This window comes from Amblyomma americanum, chromosome 11, assembly GCF_052857255.1.
Source record: "Amblyomma americanum isolate KBUSLIRL-KWMA chromosome 11, ASM5285725v1, whole genome shotgun sequence".
In the NCBI taxonomy this organism is placed as follows: Eukaryota; Metazoa; Arthropoda; class Arachnida; order Ixodida; family Ixodidae; genus Amblyomma; species Amblyomma americanum.
In genome coordinates, this window is record NC_135507.1 from 122,332,318 (window position 1) to 122,345,730 (window position 13,413).

The 13,413-nt window shown below is 45.3% G+C and overlaps 1 protein-coding gene across 3 annotated transcripts in view; it reads right to left on the reverse strand.

Annotated features, from left to right (window-relative positions):
* The window catches only part of LOC144110536 (cyanocobalamin reductase / alkylcobalamin dealkylase-like), a 34,513-nt gene extending 21,317 nt beyond the window's left edge, over nucleotides 1-13,196 (reverse strand). For all 3 annotated transcript variants that reach the window (XR_013309859.1, XR_013309860.1, XM_077643536.1), the window contains exons 1-3: nucleotides 12,954-13,196; nucleotides 12,445-12,639; nucleotides 6,173-6,328 (exon numbers count right to left, since the gene is read on the reverse strand). Coding sequence is in view for 1 of the 3 variants with exons in the window: in XM_077643536.1 (XP_077499662.1) it covers nucleotides 6,173-6,328; nucleotides 12,445-12,639; nucleotides 12,954-13,028 (426 nt within the window). In the remaining 2 variants the exon portion in view is untranslated. The remainder of the gene's footprint in view (nucleotides 1-6,172; nucleotides 6,329-12,444; nucleotides 12,640-12,953) is intronic.
* Between the last annotated feature and the right edge of the window lie 217 nt (nucleotides 13,197-13,413).

Genomic DNA, 13,413 nt, shown 5'->3' on the forward strand with positions numbered 1-13,413 from the left:
TCTGAACTCGCCATTCTGGCACTCTGGAGGAGTCAAATATATCAAATTTTTAGTACTAGTTGGAGGTTGAATCAGATTTTGAAACCAGGTAGGCAGGTACTTTAGCGTATATTGAATACGAATATGCCATTTTAGAATAATAGAAATTTCCGCATTTCTTGCACCATTTCAAGACCCATGTCTCCCGTTAAATGGGTCTCAAAGTTTTCTATCTGCGCGTTGAGACAGGATGAGGACAGGACCAGAGCAGTGCCTACCCATACAGACGGACCTAACTGCACATCCGACACTTACGAAGGCTGCACAGATCTGCAAAGAGTGTTTAAAACACCAAGACTCTTAAGTTCTCAGGTGCAGCCCTCCGTTTCAGCTCACTTTCCAAGCCTCACTGGTGGCAGAGAGACACGCGGCTCCTGGTAGCAGCCGCGAGGCTCCTGCTTCAAGCTGGGCTCATTAGACATCTTCCAGAGTGTAAAAAAGACTTCAATGAAACTGCCTCTTCACAAACGCTCATATTGGATCTACATCATCCCTGTAGTGCACACTGCACCTGTAGGCTTAATATTTCCTGGTGTATCAAATGTTTTAAGCTGGATAACCATTCACATGAGAAAGGACATGAACACATTTCTTGTCTGTCATAACAGCCTGGTTATCAGCCCAGGGAAACCTGATGACAACACACCACACTCGTTTTTGCTGCGTGAAAATTAAAGCCAGGCACATGTGTGGATACTGCAGCAGCCTGGGATGCTTTTTGCGTATCAATTCGCAGATACCGACACTTGTTTCTTTCACCATCACCTAACATTTAACGTAATCAAAGAGTAAAATGCAATAACACTGAGATCCCTCCAGAGCAGGCATTCCTTCTCTGTCACCTAAGTCCTGCCACAATGGCCATATACCATGTAAATGCATGTAAGGGCTGCACCCTGCTTTCCCAAAGGAAAAAAAACATGCAAGATGCCTGTAAGGGCCACAACCAATGTTTCCACAACCCACATGACAACAGCCTTCAAAATGCACATACACAGGAGCTTCCAGGCATCGCCCACGGATGGCACATGAGGCCACATGTTGTTGCTCTCATGTGCTCTTTGCTTTTTTTTTCATTAACTGCCACTGAGCATAGGAATGTTAGCCCGATGGGCAAGCACCTTAATAGCTACATGGCTAGCTTTAAATCCAAGTCGTTTGCACTTGAATATGGCAAAAGCATCCGGTAGGCATGAAATCTGATGTGGAAGAGAAGTGCTTTCTACAATGGTGAAACCAAAAGGATGCACTGAGGAACACAAGCTGCAACAAGCATGCCTTAATGATTTGTTTTTATTTGAAAAAACAAAATTATTTTTTGCACATCACGTACATGAACTTGCTCCTAAAATCTGAAGAGAAAAGTTAGAGGGCACATTTAAGCTCCACCTTAAGGGTATGGCTTTAATGGATTAACATCCATATATGCAGAATTCGTCATTCTCGACTTTACATTCATAGAGTCCTGACAGTCCTCACTCCTGGTGCAGCGGTTCAGCGATGGCAGGGGATGGCAGGTGCTGCCATTGGTGGGGCTTGTGTGACTCAGGTTGCTCTTCCAGAGCGAGCTCTAACGAGCGATCACCCCGCCATGGTGGGTCGTTTGCTCACAATCCACTGAGCAAATGGCACAATCTGGATTTTATTTTTTTTCGCTCCCAACGCTGTCGCAGACACCGAGGATGGTGGATTTTCTGCAGGGTGGGAGCCCTAACACAGTTGTGTTAATATGGTGGCCCTTCATGGCTGCTCAGAGTAATGATCATAATGTTCAATGCCAGTTGGCCTACGTAGGTGTTAGACCAAAAAGGGGAGAAATGAGGTAGCAGTGTGGAGGCAAGGCACCTACTTCTGAAAACCGGTTTGGGCGAGGGAAGAAAATAAGCTGAGGGAAGCGGGGCAACCACAACCGATGTCAGGCAAACAAAGAGCCCTGACGTCTAGACGCGTGCGTGCATGAGCCGGGAGTGTGTTTCTGAAGGTAAGCAGAACTTTCCTGGACATCATTTTAAGGCGAAAGCCTTTAATGGCTCATGCTCGCGTCCATCCGTCCATCCGTCCGTTTTCATATCGAAGGAGACCATGATGATGTCATCCTCGTCAACCGCCACATCCTTCAGCTTAGTAACAGCTTAGTAAGTGTGGCAGTTGACAAGGATGACATCATGGTCTCCTTCGATGTAAAATCCATGTTCACATGCGTTCCTGTTGAATTTGCTGTTGAGTGCTGCGAGAGGGTACTGGAAGAAGACGCACCACTGCCATCCCGAACGCCTTATGAAACAGCTGATTTATGCCGCCTCCTGAAATCTGTCTGCAGAACACATATTTCATTTTCAACGACTACTACAGGCAAGTCTTTAGCACGGCTATGGGTGCATCGGTATCCATAACCTGTGCCAACCTCGCGCTAGAATCTATTGAAAGCTCGGCCCTCCAATCGTTCCATACTTGTCCGAAGCTATTCTTGCAGTATGTGGACGATTGTTGCTGTGTAATTCATCGCATGGACGCCAAACCGTTTCTGGACCATCTAAATTCTTTTCAACCAACAGTTCAATTCACAATGGAAGAAGAAGTCTCCGAAAGGATTGCTTTCCTTGATGTCCTTGTTCTCCGGACTCCCGATGGTCTTGCCACTACAGTTTTCAGGAAACCCACACACACCGGAAAGTACTTGGATTTTCAATCTGCCTAACCCATTGGCCACAAACGTTCCGTCACGTCTGCTCTTTATAACCGTGCAGCTCGTCTTTGCTCCAGTCCCGGTCTGCGCTGTTTGGAGCAGAAAACATTCCGCGTCGACCTCGAGAAGAGTGGTTGTCCCCGACAACTGCTGCAAAACGAACAACGCCTCTCTCTGCAACCTGCAGAGCCCTGACTCATCGGACAACAGAAGCGCGCGAGCGTTCCTTACGCCCTGGGGACAAGTGAGGCTCTGGCACGAATATTTGCAAAATATGACGTGCGCTTTGTGCACGTGCCGTCCAGCAAGCTGAAACAACAGCTCTGTCATGTTAAAGATTGTCTGGAGCGCCCACGTTACCCCGGAGTTGTGTACAAAATCCCCTGCAAAAACTGCGATGCATCATACATTGGCGAGACAGGTGATTTTAAGAGAAGATGAAGAGAACACAAGAACGACGTCAGCAAATGCTGCACGTCATCGAACCCACTGACAGAGCATGTTCAAGAAATGAAGCACACCATTGACTGGGAAAACGCCACAATCTTAGATACAATGAAACTTTTATCGTCATGACTGCTTTTAGAATTTTTTTTATACACAGACTACGGATAACTTTATTAATGCGACGAAGGGTAATCTCCCGGATAACTACGCCCATTCACTGCGCTGTCAAGTGTGCATATAAGAAGCAGCCCATTCCGTCCATCTTAGTTGTGAACAAGGGACCCGTAGGGGTCCCGAAGCGTCATATTTTAAAACCATTTTTTGGACGGTGTACGCTTTATTCAACCACTATGCTTCCCCCTCGCCACACAGGATTCTGTCGAACCCTTGACTACATATCCTTCCATTTTTCTCCGGATTTCCGTGCTCTTGCTCCAGCGGTGTTCCCTACGCACATAATGAATGAGATTTCCGAAAAGCTCCTGAAGACAGTTAAGGCGAAGCAGACGGAGCCGGCAGATAAAAAGAGAAGAGAAAAATGTGAAGTCATGGCTTACGTGCATTCGCTTTCGCACAGCATCAAGAAAGTCGCCAATCGTCAAGGTGTCGAAGCTGTATTTTCAGCCCCACGTAAGCTATCTAGTTTGTGCAGGCGCATTGGTGAGATCAAAAATTCGCAACGCACTGTAAGTTGCGAGTTTAAGTATGTTCCCTGTGCAACGCAAGTTGTTTATTGTTTTCCTTTATCTTGTGGAAAAATATATGTGGGTCAAACAGGACGGCGCGTGACCGTTTGGCTATGAGAATATGAAAGGTCCGTGCCTTCTGAAGGCGGGAACAATTTGCCTAAACACTGCCAGGGGCATCATTGCCATCCTTTGCTTAACAACACCACCATTCTGGGTAGGGGCAAAACAAAAAGCCGACGCAGAATTTTGGAGGCATATCACACCATCAAAAATGAAGATAACTGTGTTAGTGACACGTCTGTGATACTGTATCCAAAAGTATCGTTTCTTAAACACATTAGAGAAACTGTAAATAACTAAGCATGCAGTGATGGGCATTTTTGTTTTCATTTTTTTTTTTCCATACATGTGATGTATGGTGTGCGCATGTGGCAGTACTTTGATGAAGGGTATTTATCTTTGTTTCCTGCGAATAAAATCAGTTGCAAGTCCAGTGTCTTCCTGTGTCTGCGTTCTTCCGCTGGATTTTTTCCTTAGAACTGTGTACCAACTCTCTACCCAACTGAGACAACTGAGAAAGAGAAGAAAAAAATCCAAAGGTCAATTACGATATTCTCTAATGCAATATTTGAGCGCAGCTCGGTCTGCTTCGGTGGCACTAACCGCAGGGTCCACCCGAAGGCACCGCCTAGGCTCTACTTGGAACTCCTGGGTCCCCTCTGTGGCGTGCACCTCCGCATTCTGGAATTGGCTGTGCTGAGCCTCTGCTAGGGCAGCTTGTTTATTAGCAGTGGCAGACGAAGCATTTCCGCCGGTTGTGTCGCTCGTTCTTGAGAAAGAGTCGGCTGAGACTAATGTGTATGGCATGGTGTACACAACCAGACAGGAAGACAACGCTGTGAGTCTGTCTATCGCGTGAAGCGCATTTCACAGCATCGTCCACCAATGGAGCAGAGCATAGCACGACTGTGAGGGGGCAGCATGTACAACTCTGATGCCATGCACGAGCAAGCGGCGGTACTCTTGTTCACTCGGTCACACCGGTAACGGCAGCATGGCTCAACCCATGAACGGGCACTTAAGAGCTGCGCTCTGACAGCCAGAACTGTGGACTTCACGCAGAATGCCTAAATCACCAGCTTTATTTGAGGCATATAGCGCCAGCAGATTTGCCGTCTTTCGCCATAAGCCAGCTGCTCTCCCCCACGAGTTTGTGGGCCCCTGGCCCAAAGCTGAGCAATGGCTATTCAGCATTCATATAAGCATGAAAGGAACTAGAATACAGTTCTCGAGGCTACTTGAGATGCAGCGTATTCAACTAACCCATAAGCCATTTTGAACACTTACATATTCACTCTCACGTCTCAAAAATTTGCCCCCAAAAGAAAGGCAAAGGAGGCATTGCCAAGAAAAAAAGCTTCCCAGAAAGACATTGACAAGATAAAAATAATTGTCTGGAAATGCAAAGCAGAACACAGCGCTGTTAAACACTGCGAAAAACACAAACTTCCTTTCTTTAAACAAAGGCACAAACAAACTATGCACAAAGCCATCTAGATGTTGGTGAGAACTATGCCACACACACATCCCTATGCCACGTGGCCGAGTACAACAATAAACAGCTGCACCTAAATTTTGCTGCTACCAAAGACAGAAAAACCGGTTATGAAATCTCGATGATCTCTCCTGGTTTACGCAACTGGCAAACTGGCAACACAATGGCAAAAAATTCGGCTGCTTGGTGCTGTAGATTAGTTCCTGTTAGCAAAAACTAGTTGGAGTCCTCTTTTCGATGCTGATAAGTTGTTACGCCGTGGAATGCGCTGTTCACACGCAGAAAATCGCCGACCTCAGTTGCCACAACTTTTTAAACGACAAAAAAATTCCAGAAGTGTGCTTCGCAAGACGCAAAAAACACAGACGAAAAGAGTTGACAGGCTCTGCACCGTCCGCTTCATTAACGATAAGTGCAGCACTTTTACTGCACTCGTGTTGAGATGCATCTTTCTTGGTGAACAGCTAGACTAGGGGCTCTTGCTTGTTCTATCATTGTGCTGAACGAATTTGACTCGAATCGTGGTGTTTTCTCACTCAGACGGCAATACTTCAAGTATCATTAACACACAATTTCAGGCAGAAATTCTCGCCACCGGACCGCTGCATGCAATTCTGCTTTCGCAAAGAGCTTTAAGCTCCACCCATTGATTGCCCAGGCTCCCTAATCAGCAGCCCCTTGCCTCAGATATTTTGAATTTACTGATCAGTGTACTTGTCAGCTTAGCATGCAAAATCAAACATTTGTGCAGCGAACCTTTTTAGGTGGCTCTTCATCAAACTGCAAGCCCTGGCTACTGTAGTAGTGGACTGCACCAGCTACGTGGCCAGCCGTCTGCATAATGACCTTGGGTCGCCGGTTCGAGTGCAGCTCAAAGTCCTGGATCACTTCCAATGCTTCACCTGGAAAGGCCTGCAATTGAGGACAAGAATGACCACGATATCTCATCAGGCCGCTACCCGAAACCCAAGTTGTAAGGCTAAACAAGATGGCCTGCCTTAAGCGACATTGTATGATCTATTTAATTTACTTCACCTTCAAGGCTATTGTGTAACACAGGGCGAGGGAGCCAGTCGTTTCAAATACAGCACTCAATTGGCCCTCAGATTCACGAATATGCACCACTGAGGGAGGCACCTTTGAACTCCCAAAAAATGACCAAAATTTATTTTTTTTTAGGATTCTATCCACTTGTATACCTCATTTTTATGCTCTCCCCAAGCTTCATTGCTGAAATCGACCAAGAACTACTCTAAAAAAAATTGTTTCACGAACCGTGGCAGCATGAACAATAGGCCGCTTTTCTCAGTACTGGTTTCTGCATAGATAACTCACATTGTGGAACAGATTTCTTCAGGACTGTTTTATCTAACAATCCTATTTGGCCCCCGTTTGTTTTCTTACACTCCTTGGACCATACTGCAGATCAAGACATTCTTTGATTTGTACATCAGTGAATTTTACATTTTTTTGTACGAAATTTTCTTATCACTCTAGATATGTGAACGGCCACAGCGTCGCAAAAATTCAAAACCAGAATTTGTGCTTTGCAAAAAAAGAAAAATCTAAGAATGTCTTGACCTGTAGCGTGCCAGTAGGAATGCTGAACCAGCCTTGTTCCACATTTCTCAACTCCGCAGCCTTTTCACAAGATTGAGAGAAAATATATGTTAGAAAACAATTTTCTGGAGATATAACATTGACGTTTTGTGAGAGCAGCCATAAAATTTATTTGTAATATGTTCACAAACTAACATTAATTTTTTTTTTTTTTTCTGGCAGCCATGTCCCTCCTTAAAGGTACACTAAAGAGGAATCTTAACTAGCCTTTTACTACAGGAACTCGACCTACACGTTCCGAGCATTCTTAGAAACTTCGAAATATTGTCCTGTGTGGCCAATTTCCCTAATTTAAATTGGATTAAAAGTCCCGGCAGCCGCCTTTTTTTCAACTCAACGGTGAAAGTAGGAGGAGTCAGCCAGTCCCGTGGCAACTTCACTTCCGCTTTTATTTTGCTTTTCATGTTTCTGTGAACAAATAATTTCAGTTGCAGACAACATAGCTGCAAATTAGGCCCACGGAAATAAAAATACGCGTCGACTCTTTAATTTACATATTACTCCGCCGATGGCAGAGTGGCAAGCTGCCACGGAAGTGGTTGAAAGGCAATCCACACGTTGGTTAACTCCTCCTACCTTCAGCGTTGAGGTAAAAAAAAAAAAAAAGCCAGGAGCTGGGACGTGTAATCCACTCCGTTACCCTTAAGGACCAGCGGTTACCTTGCCTTCGCAGTGCATGCCCTGCCCAAGCCCATTTCTTCCCCTTGATTTCAACTAGGATGCCATTAACCCATGTTTGTTCCCTCACCCACTCTGGCTGCTTCCGGTCTCTTAACGTTACACCTATCATTTTCCTTTCCATAGCTGGCTGCGTTGTCCTCAACTTCAGCTGAAACCTTTTCTGTTAGGCTCCATGTTTCAGTACCGGTAAGATAAAGCTGTTGTACACTTTCCTCTGGAGGGATATAAGTAAACTGCTCTTCATGATCTGAGAGAACCTGCCACATGCATTCCACCCCATTCTTATCCTTCTAGTTATCTCCCTCTCATGATCCAGATAAGCTGTCACTACCTGCCAGAGACGTATTCCTTTACCACTCCCAGCCCCTCACTGCCAATTGTGAACTGCTGTTCCCTTGCTAGACTGTTGAACATTACCTTGGTTGTCTGCATGTTAATTCTTAGACCCAGCGTTCTGCTCTGCCTGTCTAACTCGTTGATCACGATCTGCAGTTCACCTTCTGAGTGACTCAGCAAGGCAATGCCATCAGCGAATCGCAGATTACAAAGGCATTCTCTCTTATCCCCAACTGTTCCCAATTCAGACGTGTGTCGGAATACCCCCTGCAAACAGGAGGTGAGTAGCATTGGCCAGATCCTGTCTCCCTGCCTGACGCCCCCCCTTATTGGAATTTTGTTGCTGAGTCGGGTGTCCACCAAGATACATGAGACAGTTACTGCATCATTTCCTCTCCTCAAATTATCAACTTTCTCGAGGGACTGGACCTGCATTTCATACAAGTAGCTTTTTTACCACATTTACCAAATGCAACAAGCTGCACCAAAAATAATAAAGGGGTTGCCAGTGTCGGGTTGCAGCTTGGTGGAAAGCTCAAGTGTTTGCACACAATGCTGCACATTGTTTCCACGCTCTGATCACCAGTTCCAAGTTAAATGCATCTCATGCCACACTTCTGCTTTCTCAAAATTATTCATACCTTGCACTACAACCGACTGGAATAAACTACTACCGCACATCATCGCACTACAGAAATGAACCTTAACGAGTTTCAGGGCATTCTAACACAAACGTCTGTCTAGCATTGCTCACTGGCTGCACTACCACTTGTTTCATTCAGCTGTATAGCTATTTAATTTTGTAACGGCATTTCTCATATTCCTCAAAGGCACCTTAATTTTTATTTTTTCATTTATGAGTGTAACACTGGTTGGTGTTCCACACTTCCAGTATTATGTATTTCAATATTTATGTACTGCAGCTTTTTCCTTGCAAATTTTGTTTCGTATTCTTGTGTGCCCATTGCTCCCCACTGTGTTACACTTTTGTCTGGGGGCCTTTAGGGCTACACTGAACGAATAAAATTACATTAAATGGAAGAAGTGAGCAAGAAGACTTTCAGCCATGCCACAACAGACTGAAATGGCCTGCAACCATTGCCATTCGGTCTGCCTGAACAAGACGAGCAGAACGGCACCAGCCCAGTCTTCCATTAACAATCAAAACAAAAAGCAACTAGCTCGCTCTAACGAGAGGTGCACAACAAAAGAATGCAAGCATTTTATGGCACAGCATCACTTGGGCCGTTTCATTTCACCTTGCACATGTTTTATTTTGAAAAGTCTCAACAGAACACTACTGCCGCCTCATGTCTCAATTTTTTTCTTCTCACTTGACACAGCCACACTTCAAAAACAGCCATGCACTCATGAAGGAACGGAGAAAACAAAGAGCACAAATTCATGAACGTGTTCAAACTTACAGTTTGATAAGACTACTATGAAAGCAGTGCCGCTTCCAGCTCAGTACATACTAATGCAGCGTGCCCTTGGTACGCAAAGCAGAAGGGCATCGCATTTCTCCCATCTTTTTCGTTTTTCAGCTTTTGGTGTCACTCGATCCCTCATTACTTCTGAGCAAATATAATGACAGTTTTGTTCAAAACGGTCATTTGACATTACAGAACGCAATGAAACTATCTAATCCTGTTTGTTCTGCTCCAACATTTTATCTATTTACATCCTCCTCAAAAAACAAAGCACGCGAGAAGCTGGATTGAGGTTTGTCTCTTCCTCATGAATACATTTACAGCCATAATGGAATACACAACCATGTTCATAGCAAAGATTCGTGAATGCAACAAAACAAAGATCGACTTCAATTTTTGCCTAATAAAATCATTAATAGAGATGACTTCATGGCAGCACTGATCTCCGGTACTCGAGAAGCACAATTTTATCAGACCCCATGTAAATGAATCATAATCCAAATTTGCCTTTTACGTAATTTGTAAAAAAAACAAAAAAAACCATCACTCCTTAAGTTTAAGTGCCATCAGAAGTCGGGAAGCACTCACTGTGCTCCCACGTAGTCAGCTTTTCAACAAGTGTGAAACGATGGGGGCACTTCGAGAAGTCTTCCAAGTTAGTCAATTTGTCTAAATCGGATTTCTCTTCCAAGCGGCCAAACAGCTCTCAAGTCTCGCGCAGTTTCCCATGAGATTTCTGGTAATTTTGAGTTAAATCGTATGCATTCTGTCCTGCATGCCTTTAAACATATGCATACAGAGGGCCCTAGCAGAGGGAAGTACTGCTGGACCTGTAGCTGCCAGATTTTGAGCATACATTCATGGGGTTACCGAGACAGATACCTATGTATTTGGATTAATGCTGAAAGGGCGCACTTCAGCCGAGATCTGACAAGGATAAGAGAACAGAACATGAACGTGTGCGAAATCTGGCCAAAGCTCGGGAACTATTAACCAAAGATGTTTCAGTTGCCACACATCCCTCAAGGCGAATTAAGAGAAAAGACTGACACCCCGACCAAAGTCTCGTGAGAGAACCGACATTTTGGTGCCCAATCAGCACCTTCTTCAGGCTGGACTGGGTGGAAGCATGAGACGCACTCTTTTTTTTTAAACGAGATTTATTGCCTCAGGGCATCAATAGGCAAAGGTGTGATAACGGATGCAGTAATCATTGAAGAGCGGGTGGCCACCACATCAGTACAGCAGGTCACAAGGGCCAATGTGTAAATAATGAGGCATCTCGAGGACACAGCCAAGCAAGTCACACGAGCTGGCTGCTAACATGGGTCATCGCGGGATGGCGTGGGATGGATTTTGCAACGTGGCAAAACCATGCACATATACTGATGGTGTGTTTTGTATGTGCCAGGATGCTATAAGCTATTCCTCAGATGGATTGGGGCTCAGCATCAACAACCCTGGCATGCTCAGAATCGATTTGATGGCCAAACTCCACAGAATGTTGCTCAATTGCACTGCGCTCTTGGTTGAAATTCCGGAACTGAAATGTCGGTTCTCTTGTGAGAGTCTGCTTGGAGTGTCACACTTTTCTCCTAGAACCCTCAAAATAACACAGTACGCCACAGCTATGTATAGACAGGAACAACATTAAGGGGAATATGTGATTTGTGTGCATGCGGCCGTTCCAAACAATGGAACCCATCATGCTTGTGTGCCATCTGCTTTAGAAAGCAGTATGCCACCTAGGTACATTGGAGAGCTGTTTCAGAGTGCAGTCTGGTTCTTAAACTTAGAGATAACCATGAAGATGTCACTCTCCTTAAAACTTGAGGCCACCTTGTACGCACTCTTGAGAGAGGGCATGCCTCGTACAGCTCTTAGAACAGCCAGAGGCACCCCACGTTGGCACATGCACGCATCTCCCCCTTCATAATGATTTCACCTCAGTGCAATATTCCACCTGCTGATGGCCTTCACAGTGTGACACTGCAGAATTTCACATGTAAAAATGTTGTGAACCACATAAAGACATGTTATATTTCGAACCCTAGTGAAAAAGAAAAGAAAAAAAACAGCAGCAGATTCCTTCCAGCATATCCACTGTAAAAAAAAAAACACTTTTTCCTTGCGAAGAGAATGGCATTTTAATCAATATGCAGTATAAAAAATAGCTTATGAACAATAATGCAGCTGTTTTTGTGAAAGCATTCTAAACCCTTAGCGTATATTTGGTAGATTCTAAAATATAAGAATTTGAATTAGAAGCCCAGCATTCCTTGCCTGAGGTGCTAGGTTCTGCTGTTGATGCAAGCAGATATCTAATTGTCTGCAAATGCACAAACAATTACTGTTTAAAACAACCGCCATGTTAATGATGAAACTAGTGCAAACTGGATTCATTCAACCTACTTCATCTAATAGACAGGAGATTTTTCTGAGCTTGGACGAAATCAGCTGTGGACTGTTAACATACGTTATCAGCAGCCAGATGACACATCGGCAGAAACTGGAGATTGCCAACAGAAAGCTGTGTAATAAAAACAGTTTGAAACTGCATGGTTACTTCCCCACTGGACACTGAAAGACGCTCCTCTGATTAATGGCACCCTTTATGCCTCCAAGCCTTTCATGGTGTATTTTAATTCACCGCTTTTGTGCAACGCGCACCTGAGCATTTGTTATTATGCTCAAGCCACTGCTGGGCACAAAAGCTGGGAAACATACCATGAAATACCCGGAAATGGGGTTTAACTTATTCTGAAACAAATCACAATATCGAAATTAGTTACGCCCGTTACGGGAACCAAGCTATCTATTCCCAGGCACAGACGAATAAGCGCTTACGCAGCGGGTGTGCACAACCGAAGAGCCCCTTCGCCAGACTCCGTCAAGTATGCGCAGTCCAGCCTCGCAGAACACTCGACGCAGAGAGTGCAGACGATCGAGCGTCGCGCTCACCTGCTTGACGCGGGCGAAGCATGCGCCCATGCACTGATCGTAGGGGTCCTTCACCGACGAGTTCCGGTTGTCCAGGATGAACGGCAAGAAGGCCCTCTCGAATGTCGACGGAGTGCTGATGGCCACGAAACACAGCGTGTCCGGGTGATGGGGAAACCTGAACGCCTCCGGCACTCGCTCATTGTACCACGAAATCTGCAATTGAGTTTCCTCAGTGAATGAGTGCGTGCTATACAAGCCGGCGCCTATCTATTGGCCCAAGCGTTATCTTGCGCCGAGACAGATAGACGGCTGCTATCTTGCCTCGTCAAAACACAACGTGGCCTTGAACCACAATGTATCCATTCAGAGCACGTTTGTGACTTTTTCCCTCCGGTCGCTGTGACCGGGAAAACAGTAGCTAGGGGCTGCGGTCTGGTACGGCGCGGAATTCAGTGGTCTGATATGACAACTGACGGAGGTTTCGCTAATGGGCGAATTACGATGATCAGCTCGCGGACTTCCCTTACCTTGAAAGGATATGTCTCGATCCCCACGGGCGACAGAAGTTGATCCAGCAAGGTGGATATGATGTCGATCTGCATTGCAGATGGAGCTGTAAGGCGCTCCGTTGTGCGTGCTGGCGCTCCGCGGCTTTAGCGGCCTCTCCCTGCGGATGCCGGTTAGTAGTGCGAATGGTGCGAAGCGCTTCAATAAACCGCCGCGCCACGCGTGCATAGGACGACACGCGCCGAGACGCAAGTGACGGAGCTTGAAGCTTGCCACTTTATCCGTTGGATGGCGCCAAGCTCTTCGTAAACTTTACCACCAACCTCATCGCAAGCAAATTTTTTATTGTTCTGTTTACACTAATTTTGTATTACTTTTTTCTCTGAGTAGCATCAAAAAATTGTCATAGAAATGCATTGGGTTAGGCATAATCATACAAACACATACTAAACTATCTAGAAAAAACGTAGCAGCACGGAA